Source organism: Pelobates fuscus, chromosome 3 (genome assembly GCF_036172605.1).
Source record: "Pelobates fuscus isolate aPelFus1 chromosome 3, aPelFus1.pri, whole genome shotgun sequence".
Taxonomy (NCBI): domain Eukaryota; kingdom Metazoa; phylum Chordata; class Amphibia; order Anura; family Pelobatidae; genus Pelobates; species Pelobates fuscus.
Genome location: NC_086319.1, coordinates 259,892,674 through 259,915,387, shown reverse-complemented (window position 1 = coordinate 259,915,387; position 22,714 = coordinate 259,892,674). Strand labels below are relative to the sequence as shown.

The window sequence follows — 22,714 nt, the reverse complement described above, 5'->3', positions numbered from 1 at the left end:
CATAGAAACGTAGGTTTATTTTTAAAAGCACAGAATAAAAAAAAAACAGAATCCCCCTCTTCTAAACCCCAGCACTCCCCTCTACTAAACCCCAGCAGCCTCCTCTACTAAACACCAGTGCCCCCCCCTCTACTTAACCCCAATCCCCCCCTCCTCACTAAATCCCCCCCCCCTCTATACTAAATCCTAGCATTCCCCTCTGCTAAACCCCAGCCCCTGTTTAAAAACAAACAAACAAAAAATAAATATTAGCCAACAAGCAGACTCCACTCACATTGCCCTTGCCAGTATGGGACTCCGGAGTCAAGCCTCAGGTATACCCCCAATGGCACCGTCCGCACCCTGTGCCAAGCGGATCCTCCCGCTACTCCTTGAAACCCTGTGAAGGTGGAGCATGTTGACATCACGTCTAAATGTGATGTGGCGTTGCGTGCCTCTGTGCACCTCCAGGTACTCCACTGTCCAGCCGTGGCCATCACAACACTGACCAACACACACTCATTGACAGACACACACACTAACAGACAGACACACACTGACAGACATACACTCACTCACTGACAGAGACACACACACTGACAGAGACACACACTGACACACACACACTCACTGACAGACACACACACATTTACACATTCTTGCATACACTCACAAATCATTTTATTTTTTGCTGATTGCTCCCTTCCTCTGGGAGCTGGTGTGGGGCCTCTCCCTGGGGTCCAGTGGGGATCTCCCATCCGGCTCCTCACTGCTCCCTCGTGAGTAGTGACGCCAGGCCCGAATGATGTCATATTCCGGCACCCGGCATCATTACAGAGGGCGCGTGCAAGGGAGCAGTGAGGATATATTTTTTATATATTTTTCATGTTTATATTTTGGATACATATATTATTTATGTCTTTTTCCTATTCTAAGAGCTTTGTATATCATATATTTCAGTTTTCGTTTTTATTAATCTATGTGGCGACATTTCGCCGGTTGTGTATACTATTTTCTTCAGTATTTAGGTCTCCACGCATGCGCTATGATGCGCTCAATTCTCGAGCGCCTAGAACTCTGATCTTCTTCACGCATGCGCTATTTAGACGGATGGACGTCACAGGAAATGCGTCTTTGCTTCCAACCTGGAAAGCATTTTGCCGGTGAACGGCGTTAGAGAAAATTACGACGGGTATAAGAAGTCCTTCTACACCAGAACTCTCACATATCCCTGAAGAAGTCCTTTATATTTCGGACGAAACACGTTGTATACCGGACTTTCTTATTGTTTCTATTCAATTTTATTTATTTATATGATATTCATTTATTGTCTCTGTGGTCTCTGCTACTCCAATTGGATTTGTGCTTCCAGTTTCCACACTGCCATCCAGTTCCACTGAGAGTGGAGATATGCCTACCACTTATTTATGTCTGTAAGTGATACCAATAAATCTCTTTTTGTATTATTTTATACGTACTTCACCATGTATGGCTCTTTTTATCCATCTCTTTGAAGATACATTTGTTTGGATCTACTATCAAGTCCACATTACATATACCCCAGGGGGGTGAGAGGCCTGATTTTCACTTTCGTTTGTGAGTTCATTACTTGCATCACATTTCCAATAATATATTTGTACTGTGTTACGCTATGATGTAAATTTTTTATCTTTACAGATTTCACTATATTCTTTTATAGAATATTCTTATTTTGGATATATTTTCCAGGTTGTATTTTTAATTGTATGCTTATTTGATTGTGGTTTCCACTTTGTTGTTTCTTGTTGTACTACTTTGGGTGTTAGTGAGGTTCACCTGGGACCCTTTCAATCTAGCAGATTAACTATTTGTGGTTAGTTGGTATACTACTGTTTTTTCACTATAAAAAAGCATTGGCTTGGCTGAGATTGCCAATTCTGATGATCTCAGGCAAGGAGGCGGTGTGGGGGTGGATGCCAATCACCATCTCCTCATAGAGATGAATTGAATCAATGCATATTAAATGACAACTTCATGTCACAACTTGTACAAGCACCAACTAGAATGGACGCTTGTCTGGACCTGGTTTTAACAAACAACGTTGATCTTTTGACCAACATTCAAGTAGGTGAGCACTTGGGAAATAGTGATCACAATATAGTGTCCTTTGAAATAAACTCAAAAAAACAAAAGCACATGGGGTATACTAAAACATATAATTTTAAAAAGGCCAATTTCAATAAGATAAGGGAAGCTTTACAATATATTGACTGGCATAAACTCTTTAGTGAAAAGAACACTGAGGATAAATGGATCATCTTCCAACAAATATTAGAAAGGTACATTTCTCAGTATGTACCATTGGGAAATAAGTATAAAAGAAACAAATTAAAACCAATGTGGCTTAGTAGAGAAGTAAAACAAGAGATTAAAAATAAGAAAAGGGCATTTAAAGCATTTAAATCAGACAAATCAGATGCATCTTATAAAAGATATAAGAAAGCAAATAATGCGTGCAAAAAGGCAATTAAACTTGCTAAACTTCAAAATGAAAAAATGATAGCTAAAGAGAGCAAAACCAACCCCAAAGCATTTTTTAAGTACATAAATTCCAAAAAACCCAAAAATGAAAGTATAGGTACACTTAAAACTGAAACGGGGGTGTTAGTTAATGAAGACCAAGAAAAGGCAGGAATTCTAAATAACTATTTCTCCTCCGTATATATTAAAGAAGAACCCATGGCAATAGATGTGCAAATGATTGCTACTAAAAACTTGCAGAATAATTGTAATTGGTTAACTCAAGACAATGTGCTGCAGCAACTAAAGAAAGTTTAATATAAACAAAGCTCCAGGGCCTGACGGTATCCATCCACGTGTACTTAAGGAACTAAGTGTAGAAATAAGTGAACCTCTGTTTTTAATCTTTCAAGATTCTTTTCTTTCAGGAAGTGTTCCGGAGGATTGGAGGAAGGCAGATGTGGTTCCTATATTCAAAAAGGGTTCAAAATCCTTGCCTGGAAATTATAGACCTGTGAGCTTAACTTCTGTGGCTGGTAAAATATTTGAAAGGTTATTAAGGGATAATATTCAAGAATTCCTTGAGAAGAATATGGTTATCAGCAAAAATCAGCACGGTTTTATGAAGCACAGGTCATGTCAAACTAACTTGATTGCATTCTACGAAGAAGTAAGTAGAAGTATAGATCAGGGTGTTGCAGTGGATGTGATCTATTTGGATTTTGCCAAGGCATTTGATACAGTTCCACACAAAAGATTAGTGTTCAAACTCAAGGAAATCGGTCTCGATGAAAATGCTTGTTCTTGGGTAGAACATTGGCTTAAAAACAGAATACAAAGAGTTGTCGTTAATGGTAAATTTTCAAGCTGGACAGAGGTGGCAAGTGGTGTCCCTCAGGGGTCTGTTCTGGGACCCCTTCTATTTAACATTTTTATAAATGATCTTGAAGACAGCATTGAAAGTCATGTTTCAGTGTTTGCAGATGACACAAAAATTTGTAAAATAATACAATGTGAGCAAGATATTACTTTGCTGCAGAAGGATTTAGATAGACTGGAGGACTGGGCACTCAAATGGCAGATGAAATTTAATGTTGAAAAATGCAAAGTTATGCACTTCGGCGTAAAGAATACACAAGCAACGTATACCCTTAATGGAAGCGAATTAGGGATAACAACACACGAAAAGGACTTGGGAATTGTTATAGACAACAAACTATGCAACAATGTGCAATGTCAATCAGCAGTGGCCAAGGCCAGTAAGGTATTGTCATGCATGAAAAAGGGCATTCATTCTCGGGACGAGAATATCATTTTGCCTCTCTATAAATCACTGGTAAGACCACATATTGAATATGCTGTGCAATTTTGGGCACCTGTTCTAAAGAAGGATATCATGGCACTAGAAAAAGTGCAGAGGCGGGCTACAAAATTAATAAAAGGAATGGAACATATCAGCTATGAAGAAAGGTTAACAAATGTAAACCTATTTAGTTTAGAAAAACGTCGCCTGAGAGGGGATATGATAACATTCTACAAATATATTCGGGGCCAATACAAACCATTGTGTGGAAATCTATTCACAAACCGGACTTTACATAGGACACGAGGCCATGCGTTTAGACTGGAAGAAAGAAGATTTCGTCTAAGGCAAAGGAAAGGTTTTTTTACTGTAAGAACAATCAGGATGTGGAATTCTCTGCCTGAAGAAGTGGTTTTATCAGAGTCCATACAGATGTTCAAACAGCTACTAGATGCATACTTGCAAAGACAGAATATTCAAGGATATAATCTTTCAATGTAGGGTAATAACTGCTTGATTCAAGGATAAATCTGACTGCCATTCTGGGGTCAAGAAGGAATTTTTTGTCCTAGCTTGTTGCAAAATTGTGCTTCAAACTGGGTTTTTTTTGTTTTTTTTTTCCTTTTGGATCAACAGCAAAAAACAGGTGTGAGGAAGGCTGAACTTGATGGACGCAAGTCTTTTTTCAGCTATCTAACTATGTAACTATGTAACTATATCTATGGGGAAAGTTCAGTGTCTGCATGCAGAGCGTCTAGACGCTGAACATAGGTCGGCACTGACCGAGGAAGCACATCTAGTGCACCATAACAACTACATTAAGCTGTAGTTCTGGTGACAATAGTGTCCCTTTAAGTCTCACTACCTAATGAAAAGTTAAAATCATTCTTCCTTTTTTAAAAACAAGCAAGTGCAAAATCCAAAGCATGAAAAAATTAGGTTTAATCATAGATATTGTCACATCTGTTGCGGTTTGTATACTCTTCCTATAGTTTCATATACAACATCAGTTCTATGCATTCTTTCACCATTAGAATGTTCACTCTATCCATTATTTGATTATATGAGGATGAGTCCATTCAGTGCATTGTCTCGCTATAAGAATGTCAGTTCGTTCTGTGCATTGTCTCACTGTATATATTCTTATTTTCTCTGTGCATAGTTTCACTATATAAATGTCTCTTCACTCTGTGCAAAGTCTCACTATATGTTCGTTTTGCGAGCTGTCTCACCATACATATGTTTGTTCATTATTTGCATTGTCTTACTATATTAATTTTCATTCACTCTCTGTATTGTCTCAGTATATTAATGTTTGTTCATTCTCTGCATTCTCACTATAGTAATAACTGTTAACTCTGTATTGTGTCATTATATGAGTGTTTGTTCATACTCTGTATTGTCTCATTATATGAATGCCTATTCACTCTTTGCATTGTCTCATTATATGAGTGTTTGCAAGGCCGGTGCAAGGATTTTTGACACAGGCGAAGATGCATTTTGACACCCCCTCTCCCCCCCCAAAAAATGCATCTTCACCTTTGTGTCTCGTGGCCCCCCTTTTGAATTTCTTATCCCCATTAGTGTTTCATATCCATTCTCTTGAATGTCTAACCCCTTTGGTCCATTTGTGCCTTACACCCCTTTTTAGTGATTCTCCATCAACCCCTCTTATGTATTTCTTACTTTCCCGCCAGCCCCTTTCTGTCTCTTTCCTCCCCATATAGAAAAAGATACAGATAAAAATACATATATGCACAAATACACAAACATACAGACACACAACCATACAAGCACACATACATAGTTATTAAGGCACACAGTCACAAAGATATACAGACACACAGTCATAAAAGGCACACAATCAAACAAACAGTCATACAATCTACACATACATGTACACTGTCATACAAACACAGACATACATTCCTATAAACACAGGCACACAGAGAAATACAGACACAGACATAAAGAAACATAGAGATAGGCATATAGAGACATACATACACAGTGATACAGAGACATACATATGCGTCTGAATGCAAGCATGCATTTATGTGTAGTGTTGGTTTTTGAATGCAGTGGTGTGTTTATATATAATTTTGGTGTCTGATACAGAGGTGTGTTTGTATGTAGTGTTGACATTTGAATGCAGGGGTGTGTTTGTGTGTAGTGTTGGCGTTTGAATGCTGAGATGTATGCACATATACACATACACTGCCACACACACACACACACACACACACACTGTGATACACATACACGAAGGTACACACACTGACACACATGCAGATACACAGATACAAATATACACAAACTGATACACATTCAGATAGACAAACACACAGATACACACACATATAGAGATACACACAAACACTGTCAGACACAGATAAACACACACTGTCATACAGACACACTGACAGACATACAGATACACACAGATAGACATACAGATACACACTGACAGACACACATGCACAAACACACACACATACACAGACATACACACACACAGACATACTGACAGACATACACACAAACACACACTGACAGACATAGATACACACACAAACACATTGACATACATACACACAGACACACTGAAAGACATACACACACACACACATACAAACACACACACACACAGACACACACACATGCTGGTCAAAATATACACCTTTCTAGCCACTCTCCTGTTTCTTACATTGTGGGTTCAGAAGGGTGGCTTACCTGGGATACCAAGTGCTGCCTGAGGTAGTTGGGAGTTGGAGGAGCTGGTCCTGCCCAGCCCCCCTCCTCTCTGCCTTCTCCTGCTCTTGCTGCTCCTGATGAGAAGGGGGCCGGCGGTAGCTCTGCCCCTGCTGGGCACCAGCCGTGCTGTGTGCTACGGAGGGAGCAGAGATATGACATGCTCATATCCCTGCCCCCTCCACACTGTCCGCGGCACTACAGATTCGAGCGCGGCAACCCTACAAGAAGTGACCATGTGCTTCCCTCCTGCCGGCCACCTGGACATTTGCGCCCCCGAGCGGTGCGCCCTAAGGCAGCCATCTGTGCCGCCTTATGGACACGCCGGCCCTGAGTGTCTGTTCATTCTCAGCATTTTCTCACTATATGAATGTTCATTCGCTCTATGCATTGTGTCACTATATGAATGCCAGCTCACTCCGTGCACTGTTTCACTATTCATTCTGTTATATGATATGAGTTGACTTCACACACAGTTAATTACATGTATATCCGTTTACGCTATGCATAGTTTCACTATGTATGGATGGATGTATTCACTCTAGGCATGGACTTGCTGCAATAACAGCAGTTCATCATTTTCCCGTATATTTATGTCAAATTCCCTACAGGCATTATTTCATCATATGAACAGCGCCACAAAATCTGTTGATGCTTTATAAATAATAATTATAATAATAATAATAATAATATGAAGGCCTGTTCACTCATTACATGGTTTCTCTATGGGTTTTTCTGGTTCACTTTCCACATGGTTTCTGTATATGGATAACCGTTCATCGTACACATAGTTTTAAAGAAAGGATGTTAACTTTTTTGCACAGCTTTGCTTTGCGCATTTGATGTACAAATGCCTGTTATATGAAGGTGTGACGAATTGCACTTCGCCACTGGGTTTTGGAGAGGCCTGCTTGCCAGCCTCTTTCCCTGTGACTATGGCCCCTGGGTTGTATTGCCGCTTAAAAGCACTTTTTGGGCATATTGGATTCTAAAAAATTCTTAATACCCCTTTAAATACAATTGGAGAGGATTTGCACTTTCGAAGTGGCACTTCGGAAACAGCCGAAGTGTCGAAGTAGTTTGCGGCGGCCATTTCAGCTGTGTTTGGTCGTCGAGTTCATGGAACTCAAATCGGACACGCAACGGCACAAACACCGCTGAACTTTACCTTCTCCAGACTTCGACGGAAATCGAAGTGCGTTCGACAATTCGAACGCCACTTTAACTTTGAGTAATTGCACGGACGGCCCCGTTCGTGCATTCGAACGGAACTTAATATTTGAACTATTGGAAATAGACGTGCCGCACAGCCAAACTCTCTGGAACTGTTTTGGGCATGAAAATGTGCATGCGGTCGGTTAAATGTGACTTCCATGGAACCTTTGAACCCCTGCTCTGATCTGGGTGATTTTTGGATATGTTGTTCACCCAGATCAGTCCTTCCATTCTTAACAATAGTTTTCATACTATCGCTCTTCCCTCAGCATTCCCTTCACAAGGATTGCCATTTGTAGATGAACAAATTGAAAACACATCCTGCTAACGGAATTATTTCTTCAAAATAAATATGCTGAGAAACGTTTGCAATGCAGCGCATTTTTACAAAATGGGTGATAGTGTCTGGTTTAGTACTAGGCATAGTCAATTAAAAGTACCTACAATGGAACATCAACAAGGTACATCAACCCTCCCAAAGTTCTAAAACAAGTCAATCCAGTGGCCTATAAATTGGTGTTATCATCTGCTTTTTGTATACCTAACACCTTTCTTGTCTCCTTGCTGAAGCCCTTGACCAGACATGTCCATCCTCCATCATCACTTCAGGTTGAGCACTAAGAGGAATTCAAAATCCATTCTATTCTTAAGTCCAGATATTCCTGGGATTGTCTCCAATATTTGGAGAATTGGGAGACTAATGGTACAGAGGAACGTTCTTGGTTTATTCTTCTGATGTCCATGCTCAGCCCTTCCATTCTTGTTTTCCTGGTTGCCTTGGTGCCTCCCGCCCTCTGAGTAGTCCTTGTGGGGGGTAATGTTGGAATACCTTGTGTTTTAGCTCTTCAGGAATGCCCTCATGGTGATCTGCAGGCAGCCTATGCCCTCCCTCGTGCCTTTCCTGATTTCTCCTAATCACGCAAATTAGGTCATAATACGTCCGTTTCAACGGTCCCTCACTCAAAATCCTCCTCTTCCAATGTTATAATAAGTTGATTTATGAGCGGTATCAGTGCCCGCATTTCCCCTGGCTCCTACACCCATGTTTCTAAAACTCTCAGGTTATAAGTCCTGACAGAGACTCATACAATAATAAATGGACATATTTAGTTAATACTTAGCAAATGTGCAGGTTTTCAATATTATGAAGATAAAGATCTTAGACTTGGTACTTCCTCTCTATGCTCAACATGTACAGCTTTCATTTTGAGATGTAATGATAGGTGCTATAACAAGTATCCCCCATTGTATCTACATTCATGCTAAATATTATATCCTCAATTATGTCTTCATGTAAAACATGAGACCAGTTTCGCAGTGGATTTTTGCCAAACTATGTCATAATTGATTTGTTTAATGAAAAGGTGTTTTTTTCATAATGTATCATGTTTTGTAATTGTACATGTTGCCAACATTGATATAGTAAAAAAAAAAAAAACATGTTTTCACAGATATTCACTTTAAAACTCAAGAAAACAATGGCTGGTAGAAATATTTTCAGGAGTTGACAGTCTTAGTCTCTGGCCATTTTGCTCACACACTCTATCAGTAACCCTTTTTGTTCCGTTATGAATCACACACGATGTATTAGGTATTTACAGGGCTAGGTAAGTTTCCATGATCTGTTTCCAGTGTGGAATGTAGAAATTATATGTAATATTTGACACCACTGCATTGCTACGTTAGAAATGTGTTATATACCTTTAAAACATTTTTGGTGGGTTACATTTCTTAAGCAAAATTCTTATAAATATTTTTATACAGTCTACTAACGGTCCAGGATTTGAAGTAACCATTCACTTTTAAGGCCAATATTCCTTCTTTGGAACAATGGATGAAACTAATAAAAAAAAGCGTTCCAATACATATGAGCAAAGGTATTCTAGGGCTAGGGCCATTCTGTCACTGCCCCCCCAAAAAAAAAAAAAAAATACTTATGCGAAATTTGTTTTGCATGTTTTTTTGAGGGGGGTATATGACATTTTGTCACCATAAATAGTACTGCGCTGCATTTTTCTAAACACTCATAAAGTACACTTTTTATAATACTTATACATCCAATAAAAACATCTGTTTCCCTAAGGATTTTTAAATATCTGTAAAAAAACAAACAAAAAAAACAACAAGACTTGATAGTGCAGACTATCTGTGTAATATTATACCCCACTTTATACAATCCCCAAAGAAATACACTCACAAATCCCAGAGCTGTTGCAAACTGGCTCTTGGTGTATCAGCATAAAATAGATGAGGCATGTGACACTTTTCTTCTTTTCCATATGTAGCAATCTATATAATTTGGATAATAAGCACAGAGAACCCAGGGAGGCTCCAATAGCGTTATACTGTTTACAATTTTATTGTAGAAATAAATCTATAAGGTTAGAAGAACCAACTCGGGCTGGCTATGTTATATTACTATATTGTAAATAAAATTCAAAATGTTAGAGAGACGGTCAAGGGATCATACATGTATATTGTGCATGCACAGGATGCGAAATCTAGTCCAAACCGCTAATTCCGTGTCACTTCTGGTGACGTGGCCGCAACTGAAGATACGTGTTGAAGCAGGGCCGGACTGTAATTATTTTCTTTTTGGCCTAGGCATTTTTTAATCACAGCGGCCCAATGAGAAGGGGCGGCGCCAGACGGGGGGGACGGGCGTTTTGTCATCACCGATGGCAAGCATGCCCCCTCTCAAAGTGAGCATGTTGGTTCAATGCTCTTTCAGGGCAGACCATGCGCAGAGCTCTGCTGAAGGGCTCTAGCATGAGAAAAAGACCCTGTAGTTGTTCTGTGCAGCGCAAGCATTTTTATTAACATACTTGTGCTGTGTTTGCTTGTAACTTATCTCTGGTGTCTCCATGAGTGGGATACCAGGAGACAAAAGGGCCAGGAAAGAGTATTGTGCATGTGTTTGGAGCCTGCTTGTGGGATTGCGTGTGTGTAGAGTGAGCTGATTGTGGTGTGATGTTGTGTAAATAGGTCAGTTTCCGTTGTGTTGTGTTGTGTTTGTGGGGTAATGTGTGGCTAGGGGCTGTAGAGAGTGAGAGAGTATATATAGGGAGCATAGTGTTTATAGAGGTTGTAGAGTGTGTGTGTTTAAGGAATGTAGTATGTGTTTGCTTACATGGAATCTAGTGTGTGCATAGAGGATCCAGAGTTTGTATGTCAGGAATGTAGTATGTGTGAAAGAGACCTATTGTGTGTTTGAAGGACCCACAGCGTGAATAGGAGCTCTAGTGTGTTAGTGTGTATAGAGGATTCAGAATGTACATAGGGATTTAGTGTGTGTAGATGATCCAGATTTGTGTAAGGGATCTAGTGTGTGTCTGGAATGTAATGTGTGTATGAGAGGTGCTGTGTGTGTGTGTGAGGGGTGCATGTGCAAGGGTGTGGTTTGTGTGTGTGTGAGAGGTTTTTGTGTGTGTGTGGGGGGGTGCTGCATGTGAGTAGTGCTGTGTGTGTGAGGGTGATGTTTGGAGGTATTGTGTGCATGGGTGAGATAGATTAATGTAAATATATATTTTTTTTAATTTTAATTAAAGAAGCAGTATATCTGGATCTAGTGTGTGTGTGTAGATGATCCAGAGTTGTGTAAGGGATCTAGTGTGTGTCTGGAATATAATGTGTGGAAGGGTACAGTGTGTATGAGGGGTGTAATTTGTTGGGGGGGTGCAGTGTGTGTGAGGTGGTGCTGTGTGTGTGAGGGGAGTGTGTGTGTGGGTTGCACTGTGTGTGTGTACGGAGTGCTGTGTGTGTGACGGGTGCTGTATGTGCTGTATGTGCCGTGTGTGTGGGGGTGCTGTGTGTGTGTGTATGTGAGGGGTGCAGTGTGTGAGGGTGCTGTGTGTGTATGTGAGGGGTGCAGTGTGTGAGGGGGCTATGTGTGTGTGAGAGAGGGTGCTGTGTGTGTTTGTGAGGGGTGCAGTGTGTCAGGGGTGCTTTGTGTCTGTGTGTGAGGGGTGCAGTGTGTGAAGGGTGCTGTGTGTGTATGCGAGGGGTGCAGTGTGTGAAGGTGCTGTGTGTGTGTGTGTGTGTGTGAACGGTGCAGTGCTGTGTGTGTATGTGAGGGGTGCAGTGTGTGAAGGTGCTGTGTGTGTGTGTGTGAACGGTGCAGTGTGTGAGGGGCGCTGTGTGTGTGTGTATGTGAGGGGCGCTGTGTGTGTGTGTATGTGAGGGGTGCTGTTTTTTAGGGTGCTGCCTGTGTGTGAGAGAGAGTGCTGTGTGAGTAAATATGTTTGGAGGTTTTGTGTGTGTGGGGGAGATAGATTAATGTAAGTATATATTTTTTTATTTTGATTTAAAAAGTGTAGTATCCCTCCTCCCTTCTTACCTATTGCCTGGGAGTGAGGACCGTGCAGCCATCCCTGGTGGTCCTAGTGGTGAGTGAACTCTAGTCTGCGGGGCTAGAGTTCGCTCTCACGAGATCAGAGCGTTGCCATGGTAACCGCAGCAATGCTCCGACCACACGAGAGGAAACCTGCAAGCCAGAGCTCCCCGGGTCCTCTCCTGTCTCCCTCCCCAGCCGGCGGCCGTCTTTGATCTCCCCACCAGCCCATGAAGGCACAAAGCAGGGCAGGTGCTTGGATAGCTGCTTTAGAGACACAAGGGATGCAGTAGATATTAACTCCTGTCACTCTCAAGCTTTGCCTGGCTGGGAATGTTAACATGGATAGTTCACAAAACTCTAACAGGATTCTTTACAAAAGTATGAATTCAAAGTGAATTCAAATTGAAGGCCTGAGTAACCAAACTGAAAGCTGACTTTTTTTTCCATTTTGGCTACTTATTATTTATGTATTATTATTAGGTCAGGAAATGGTGCAACTATGCTAGATTGCATTCTAATGACTCCAAAATGATTCCAAGCTTTGAATGCATCTTTTTTGAAGGCGACATTCTAAAAATATAAAAATCTATCTAGATTAAATGGATTTCTAAAACTGACGTGGCAGGGAATTCCTGGAATGAGAGTGAGAAATCTTGAATCCCTGTATTAATTTGCATTACTAGTTTGGCTAGTTCTTCAGTGTCTAATTACATAGAGGATACTTTTTATCTTGGTCTACTACCATTTTAAACTGTTATATGTAAGAACTCCGAATGAACAACACTGGCACACCCAATAATTGTACCTTAGGACACCTTGCACTCGGAAAATCAGATGGTGCAGAGCAGGTGCACATCCTGCTTAGGGTGTGGTGACGAAAGGCGATAGTGTAAGTAGAAATATACATGTGAACACATTTCTTTTTCAAGCTCTACCAGAATAAAATCTCTCCAGAACTGGTCTTCCTTTTGCTTCCCGATCTAAGTAGCGTCTTTCGAGGGTTTATTCACTAAACTGTGCTGGACTGAAATCCATTTGGAAAGCAAACATCTCTAACTCTGCGATAGCCAGAACTTGTTATTTTAGTTTCTCTGTTGCCATTCAGACTTCAAGTCGTTACAATCTGGCATTTAGTAAAGAAAGCTCCAAATGTATAGTAGAAATGTATTTGATGTCACTTGCAGAATTAACGAACCAACACAAATTAAAATATTGTGTCCTATTTTGAAATCCTTTACTTTATTCCTTTGGTATTAAATACAGCTCCAAATGTAATGCAGAGGTTGAGCCAAATGGCTGTTGCCGAAACAAGAGTGTGCTTTTTTAGCCATTTACCACATTCCAACAAACAATAGCCATTACAATGGCCAGATAATGGAAGAACCAAGGGACAAGATCTTGGAAATCTATAGTACACCTGACAAATGCATCCTGTAGGACAGTGGTTCCCAATCCAGTCTTCAAATACCCTATAACAGTCCAGGATTTAGGGATTACCCAGTTGTTTCTAAGGGGATTTTAGAAAAAAAACAAAAAAAACTATTTAGACCAGTGGTTCCAAACCTTTTAGGTTCAAGGTGCCCTTAATATTTCAATATTTGTTCAAGGCACCCCAAGTAAAAATTTCTAGGTTGTATATCTGTACAGTGCATTGTGTATTGGCGCTATAGTGTAATGTACAGTGTTGGTGTTTGAAGGGGTGCTTGTATATAGTTATTGTGTTTTAATACAGGGGTGTGTTTGTATGTAATGTTTGAGTTTGATTGCAGGGGTGTGTCTGAATGTAATTTTCACTTTTAAATGCAGGTGTATATTTGTGTAAAGTATTTGTGTTTGAGTGAAGGGGTGTATTTGTATATTGTTTTTGGAGGTTGAATGCAGGGGTGTGTTTGTATGTAATATTTGTGTTAGATTGCAGGAGTGTGCTTGTATGTTGCCCTGGTGTTTGACTACTTGGATGTATGCACACTCACTACCACATACATACATACACAGATATACATGCTCATTAACACACAGATACATAGATACGCATCGACACATACACACACCTTTACACACGCATACACCGACATATACACACACGCACCCTGACACATACAAACATTGTTACATGCACACACCCTTACACACAGATGCACATACACAGATGTGTGCACACAAACAGATGCACATACAGACGTGTGCACACACACTGACAGAAGCACACTGACATATATGCACACACACACACTCATACACACACATACGTACACACACACTCACACACTTATACACACATACACACTAATATACACACTCATATATACACACATACACACTCATAAACACACAAATATACACACTCATACACACACACACACACACACAAGTGATATTTTTTTATATCTCCAGCCACCCTCCAGTTAGCTTACCTTGTATGCCCAGGAGGGTGGCTTGGAGTCCTGCTGGCTGCTGCGTGTGAGGGGTCTGGAGCATCTCTGGAATGCTCCTCTACACTCATGCTGCGGCTGCCTAATCTCCCTCTCTCTGCATGACGCTGGGAGGAAGTGACATGCTGTCACTTCCTCCCAGCTGGCCGACATTACAGGGGCAGGTCGCGGTCTTAAATGACAGCGGCACCCGACCGGCCCCTGCTCAGCAGTTATGTTTCCCGGTGCTATAATCATAGCACCGGGGAAACATTCCACGGCACCTCTGTGTTTGGGAACCGCTGCTTTAGACACAACAAGGTAATCCCTAAATCCTGGACTGGTAAGGGGTTACTTGAGGACTGGGTTTGGAACTACTGCTATAAAAAAGTGTAGAAGACTAATCAATTGCAAAAATACAAAACGACACATGCAATACGTCAATAACAAACATAATGTAACGATAGTCATCATCACTGGGAGCAGAAAATGTACATTTTACATAGGTTTTTGAATTGTAATGAATTTACAAATTTTGAATTGAGTTGTAATGTTTTAGTCACCCTATGCCCATTGTGGGTGTAGAGTGTGCATTATGCGATTGTTTAAAGGGACTCTCCAGTGCCCCTCTCCCTCCAACCCACCATCCCATGTTGTTGAAGGGGTTAAAACCCCTTCAGCGACTTACCGGAGTCCAGCACCGAAGTCCCTCTGCGCTGATTCAATGCTTTCCTATGGGGATTTCAGCGACGCTGGAGGTCCTCACATAGCGTGAGGACGTCCAGCATCATTTAAAACACTATGAACACTATGAACACGGAAGTCCCTCTAGTAGCTGTCTGATAGACAACAACTAGAGGAGGACTTAACCCTGCATGGTAATTATTGCAGTTTATAGTTAGTTGGCACCCAGACCACTCCAATGGGCAGAAGTGGTCTGGGTGCCTGGAGTGTCCCTTTAATGATAAATATGTTTTGTGTTTTTCTGTCCTGCTGATTATCTCAACCAACTAGGTGGATTTAGTGGGGAGCCTGTACAACACCATCTGTTTGTTGTGAGGATTTTGAAACCGCTATATGCACTACCTAAATAGCAACGCTTGTTAATTTGCATATTCAGGTATATTTGCACTGAGTTCCCCAGTGAAGCTTCAGCGTCGGGGTCTGAAGTGTTTCAGAGTCCCCTGTGGCAGCGAGGAAGCGGACTTGGCGGAGCACTCGGAGTACTGGAGCTCTGTCACACATGGCATGTTGTATATCACCATTATATGTTTGTTCATAGGGACATCATTTTTATACGGTCACTGATAAAGGTCAAAGGGACATTCCACTGCCCAAATACATTTTTAAACTACTGCTTAGGAGATATGCCATCAACAAAATCATGCATTTCAAAAAATAGTTTAATATAAAAACAGCCTGTATAAGCTGCAGATCTCTTGCAAGCCATCCCCTTCTAACCCAGCCCATGATTTCTGTGGTTGTCTAATCAGACACCTCAATGCAGCTCAATGAGAAGTCTTTGCAAGGCACGTTGACAGGGGTGTAACAAGGTTCATTTATAAAAGAGCCAATTTCTTTTGAAATATGTACTTATTGTAAAATGAAAAAGAGGACACACTCTTCACATATAAAGCACTGCAGCAAGTGGAAGTCCTTTTGGACTAAGTTGCTCAACCTATGGTACACGTGCAGCACAGACAGGAGCTGGCCGGCTGGACACCTTAGCGCCCCTAGGAGGTGGCAAAGGAGCTATACTCTTCATGTTCCCTCGTGCCCTACGGTAATGCCAGGGGCCCAGTTGGGACATCACTCTGACATCACTAAACAGCACTCGAGGGAGCACTCGAGGATCCACTTCATCTCTTCCAAAACAAGCGAGGCTGGGTGGTATCAAATAATAATAAAATAAAATTGTGAGTATATGAGAGAATGCATATGTTTCTGTCAATGAGTGTGTGTCTGCCAGTGAATGTGTGTGTGTGTGTGTCAGTAAGTTTGTCTGTCAGTGTGTTTCAAATCAGTGAAAGTGTGCCTGTCAATGTACTCTGTGTGTAAATGTGCGCGTGAGTGTGCCAGTATCCCCTGTATGTCACTGTCCTCTAACTATTGTGTGGATTCTATTTTCTTTTTTTTACGTGTATACTTCAGATTAATAATTCATACACTCCTCTTTACATACGCAATGCTCACATTATGTCAGAGTTGCAACCAAAGTCAAGATTGCCTGAGACAGAACAACACTTTGTGCCCCCTTTCCCCGCAACCTTCATTCATCCAGTCCCTCTGGTTGGAAGCCTAATCCAACATATGTAAATACTATAGTATTTGTTGATAAAGAGATTAAATGAATAAATGCTGACAAATGTAAGCATGTTTTATGTGTCTGAATGTATGTATGTATGTATTTATTTGTGTGTAGTGTTGGCATTTGATGCAGTTGTATGTTTATATGTATTGTTGCTAATTGAAAGCAGTTGTGTACTTGTGTTTAGTGTTTGTGTTTGAATGTGTTTGTATATAGAGTTGGTGTTTAATTGCTGGTATGTATGCACATACACTACCCTGCACATACATAAATAATCACACACAGATACATACACTGACACAAATACACAGATACACACACTGACACTCACAGATACACAGTGACTCACACACACAGATAAAGACACACACTGACACATGCAGATATACACTGACTCATACACACACATACACAATGACACATACACACACTGAAGAACCCAGATACACCGTGTCTCATACACATAAATATACAAACTGACATATACACACACAGATATACACACACACTGACATACAGATACACACTGACTCATGCAAACACAGATATCCACTGACACACACATACACACACACAGATGCACACATGTACACACACGGGCACACATATACATAAATGACACACACACACAGATAACACATAAACACATTTATACAAACATACACACACATATAAAAGATACACACCAATTTCACAATTTGCAGATCTTTACCTCACTCCTCTGCTTTCATACCTTTTTGGTGCAGAGATGTGGCTTTCTTGGGGTCCAGTAGCATCTGGCTGGGTCTGATGGGAGTCAGGTCCAGGCTCTCCCTCCTTTCTAGTCCTCTTCTCTCTCGCTCTCCCACGTGGCTCATTGGTAAGCAGGGAGGAAGTGACTTGTACTCACTTCCTCCAGGCACCGCAGTTTTATATAGCCTAGGGGGGTGGCGCTGGCGATGGCGCTGTTAAAGGGCCTCTGACAGTGCCCCTAATCAAAGATGGCCATCGGGTGGCCCAAAGTGCATGCGGGAGGTCGTTTTGCCACTTTGCAGCGTGGCACCCCATGGATATTTGTGCTTGGTGCAGCCGTCCCAGGTTACCTTTAAACAGGCTTGTCCTTCAGTATGGGATTAATGTAAATATCAGTGTCTACACATTTAATTTGGAATTTAAATACATAGAAACTACTTTCTCTGGTACTTAGGAATATTTTTAGACCTGCAGGGGTGCTTCTCAGGAAAAAGTTGAGAAACACTGCTTTAGGGATCTGGAGTGTTCTTTTAAGGTGACTACCGAACTTGATCTTGGAAGTAATGTGCTGTTTGTACTAGTTCTGATGTTTTTTTTCTGAGATGAGATTAGCTGAAGCTATACACATAACTAGAGAGAGTGATGGCTGCATAATCAGATTAGGCGAGCTGTGGCAAGAGATCAAGATGGAAAAAACAAAATCATGAAAAAGAGCTAAGGCTTAATACTGCTACCGTTGTGTACAGTGTAAACATATTAAGGACCAATTCAGGCCAGCCATGTTGTGATACTATGTGATTTTCCTTACTCTAGGTCATTTTGAGAGGTTCAAATGATTGGTTGTCTCAGTGGAGCAATGTATTCAAGTAATTTACATAATCTTTGAAATGGTTTAACAAAGACCACATTGGGGGCAGAAATGCAGAGTCCGCGCTGACAGGGTTATTCACGGACGTGAGAATTTCTAGAATTTAAAGTGGATTAAAAAAATTAGACCAAAATAGCCAAATCAGAAAAATCCGTTCTGTTTTCAGTTTGTGTACTTTTCCTTAACCCCTTAAGGACCAAACTTCTGGAATAAAAGGGAATCATGACATGTCACACATGTCATGTGTCCTTAAAGGGTAAAACTTTTAATCAACTTTGGATTCTTAACAGATCTTACTTGAATGAATAACGTTGTTGGTATAATAGAGAGCATGTTTACATGCTTTTGCAGATCCATCCATCATTCATAGACAAAAACTGCATAAATCTGAGTAACACTATTCACTTATAGTTGATGGACTACAATTACCAACATTCAGAAACAACTAGTGTGTGATTGCTATAGTTAATAACTGGAGGGCCCCCGGTGTCCACTAGTGTATGGGCCATGACGATCTTCTAGAAGCTCTACCTTACGGTAAGACGTTTTTACAGAGAGACCTGCAGCCTTTGCAATATCTCCCAATGAAACACGCATAATTAAAATGTTTAAATGGGGGTATATCTACTAAACAGTCATTTTTATTCCATTATTTAGGCAGTGGCGCTTTACTTTAACAATATTATTCACAATTCATCTGGGAACTATGCAGATCTCAGACTGTAAAATTACAACAAATCGCAAAGATTCTGTGTACCATTTCACCATGCTGGTTAAGTAATTCTAATACTGAGCCTCAAGAAGACCATTACTTTTCAGGACTTAAACATATCTTTAATTGAGACATCTGTATTTAAGCAGAAATTTAAAAAGCAGTATACTAGAGTGAAACAGTGTGTACGTTATTAGAGTCTAAAGGATCATCCAAGTGACTAGAATATGAATGCAGATGTTGATTTATAGTATAATCCGCCTGTTTATGCTTGAAATCCTGAGAAATCAGCCCATTAGTCCCTGAAAATGTGGCTTATACATGGAGACTTTCAAAGTCAGTTCCAAGGGTGAACTGGCAACTTTTAGCCTGGAGGCAAGTACAAATGAATGGCCCTTTTTGCACACAAACCTCACAGATCTCTGTGTGAATTTTCCTACAAACACAGATTATGCAATGCATAGTTATGACAGATTGAGATTGCTGCAAGTCTCACACAGACATAGGCTCTGTTTACTGCAACCTCAATTGCCACCGATGACAACTGGCGTTTGTTTTGAATGTCATGTCACTCTTCGGTCAATTGTAAACATCTCCAATGACATCATACATACTTATCACGGTCTGGCAGGTACTACAATCCACAAGGAAATCATCCAGTGGTACTGTCCAAGCCTGGAGAGCATTGAGATTCTGGGCCAACAGCCCAAACACCCACCCACGCAGTGCTGGGTTATAAAAGGCCACGCACAAACCAAGCCTGCTGGCTCACTCCTGCAGTACTCAACACCAAAAGACAGCACAACACACTGCAGAAGAAAGGTGTGAGGCTGCAGCCCACAACCTCTGTGTGACCGTGGTCCAAGTGGGCAATTGCCCTACTTTCCAGACCTTTCATGGTAGGTTTATCCCCAATGCGTGTAGAACAAATCCACAATTTGTTTTGGAGATGTTACTGCCCAGCATATTCTGTGTTTTCTAATAAAAAATGTGCTACTGTAGAGCCTCAAGGTTATGTTTCACATACCCAGAAATAGCATGAATATGTGCTGGTACAGTAAAAATATTTCAAAGTAACAAAGTGAGCAGATTTGTCCTGCATTACAGATGCATCATCTTTCAAAGACGCCAGCCTACAAATGCAGAGTTTTATTCACCGTGGAAAGATTACAATTATATCTAGAATATCAATATATTGAGTTTATAAAGTATACAGAAATGAACAGTGACAAACAAATTATGGTAACAGAAACAAGGGGTGAGATGGGGCCTCTTAGAATGAATTTTAGATATAGATGGAGGAAAGCACTTACATACTGTGCACACTTCTTTCAAGAGCTGTGTTTGCTGTTTAGCATGTGTCAGAACCTTGCACATGTTCATGGTTAGTGTACAGAAATATAGTACAATGTGTTCATTGGTTTATAGAAATAGACACTACACGTGTGCAGAAAGTCACCGTAGAAAGATTTCCCCAATACATCCCTTATCTCAGCGGTGTCCAAAAGGTATATCTCCGGATGTTTTAAAACTACAGCTTCCACGATGCTTTGTCATTCCAAAGGCATTTTTAAAGCACGCAAAGCATCATGGGACTTTTAGTTCTACAATACCTGTGAATCTACCTTTCGGGCACCCCTGACTTATCTCCTACCTTTCCAACGTGCACCCATCATTCTTCACAGGTTGCACCCAACACAATATAATCCTTCTGTCGTGTCTCATATACCTGGTGAAAATGGGGAGTGGGTGCTTCCAAAACTATATAAAAGCCTATGTTAGATTTGCATTACTGGAAACATATGTTAATATTTTAATAGTGGCTATTGGAAACAATTTGAGAAACCTTGGTTTAATGGTGACAGGATAAAAAAATAAATATGTGCCTTCAACTACATTGATCTCTGTATCACATCAATGATAATATTTTCCTTTAAAGACAACCAATAGTATTAATTCTAATTATTTTAAACGTGTCACATGGCATAAGTAGAATATATTAAAGTTAGTCACTAAACCAAGCATTGTCAGTAACTGCAAAAAGAATGTAAGATTAAGATTAGATTAGCTATATTTCAGCCCTGTAGTTTGCTCATCAAATTATTACACTCGCGTAATGCACTGAATTGGGCTGTTATTTGGTATAATCTTTACAGAAACTCACAGCAATGACATACCAGTATGCCAAGTGTTCAATCACTGGTGAACTTCTGATTCCTATAGACTGTAAGCTTTTTTGAGCAGGGCCCTCTTCAACCTACCTAAAGCCCTACGGAATCTGTTGTGCTATATAAATGGCGATAATAATAATAATTCCACCATTCTGGCCTGTGACCTTTTGTACACTAGGGAATGCCCAATCTTCAAACAATTCTTCTTTGTATATAAATACACTGCAACGTGATACTTAATGGAATATACATATAAGTACATAAATATAAATTGCATTATAACTGATATACAATTACACGTCTGTAACAGAACATTAGCAGCACATTCGTTATTGGTTAAGATACATTATACACCCATTTTTTTGCTCTCCACAAGATACATTATACAGTTCAAAACGTTCCTTGCCAGTATATAAAGCTACTCAGCATAATAATAACTTGCAACTTGTTTATCAGAGCACAGAAAAAACTCAGAACAACTTCATAAAGTGTAGTGTTGTTATTATCAGTGCTTAGAGATAGTTCTATATTATCTTGATCAACATATTTTATGTCAGAGTACAGAGATACTCAGCATCCTCATATAATTCATCTTATTCCCAATCAACCTGTCTGGATTCAGTATATCAAATACACTTTATGTGGATAACCTGCATTATAACACACTACATGTTTATTAACTGACATTTATCACCTGACAGTTTAACATGTTATAAAGTGAAGATACTCCATATCATTATACATTGCAGTACAGTCATCATTAGGGGTTGAATTATAATAGATGTATAAATATATACAATAATCTCTGCACAGAGACACTCAGTTTTTACTCACTTGGCTAGTAAGTTTCTGTACATTCTACAAAGTGTTTGTGGAATTCTCAGCATTGCTGTGACAAGCAGCTCAATCCTTATTATAGATTTCTGAGAGGCAGCATGTTTATAGCCCAGTACATTATACATGGTAAAATAATTCAGTTACTCACCCAGTGCTGGTATTTTGTTGCCCCTTCCTTTTCTGGGACAGTGCCCCCCCCATACTAGAGTTAGGGTTATTGAGGACTCCCCTCTGCTACTCCCTGGGGTTTGCCTCTCTGAGCTGGGAGCTGCAGTGAATAAGCCGCTGCATTGCAGGGAGTGTGAGGAGACACTGCCAAGTGCTTAGCCAATCACAGAGCTCCCTCTCCAAATCTGCTTCCTTAACCCCTGGTGCACTTACTCGCCCTCACTAATTCTCACATGTACTCATTGTCAACACCCCACCTTCACAGTACTCTACGATGTCACAGAGGACAATATTTTCAGGATGGCTGTCAGTGATGGGAATGGTGTGTACAAGATCATACAAAAGCAAAGTTAATACAGGGGGGGGGGGGGCGCGGGAGAGTGGGAGGGGAGTGCCACAAAGATAAGGTGTTTAGTTATATATAATA

The 22,714-nt window shown here is 40.5% G+C and overlaps 1 protein-coding gene across 1 annotated transcript in view; it reads right to left on the bottom strand.

The window, feature by feature from the left end:
- TACC1 (transforming acidic coiled-coil containing protein 1) overlaps nt 1–22,402 on the bottom strand; it is a 124,381-nt gene extending 101,979 nt beyond the window's left edge. The window contains exon 1 of the mRNA XM_063448410.1: nt 22,268–22,402. Within this exon, the coding sequence (XP_063304480.1) occupies nt 22,268–22,320 (53 nt within the window). The 5' untranslated portion in view covers nt 22,321–22,402. The remainder of the gene's footprint in view (nt 1–22,267) is intronic.
- Between the last annotated feature and the right edge of the window lie 312 nt (nt 22,403–22,714).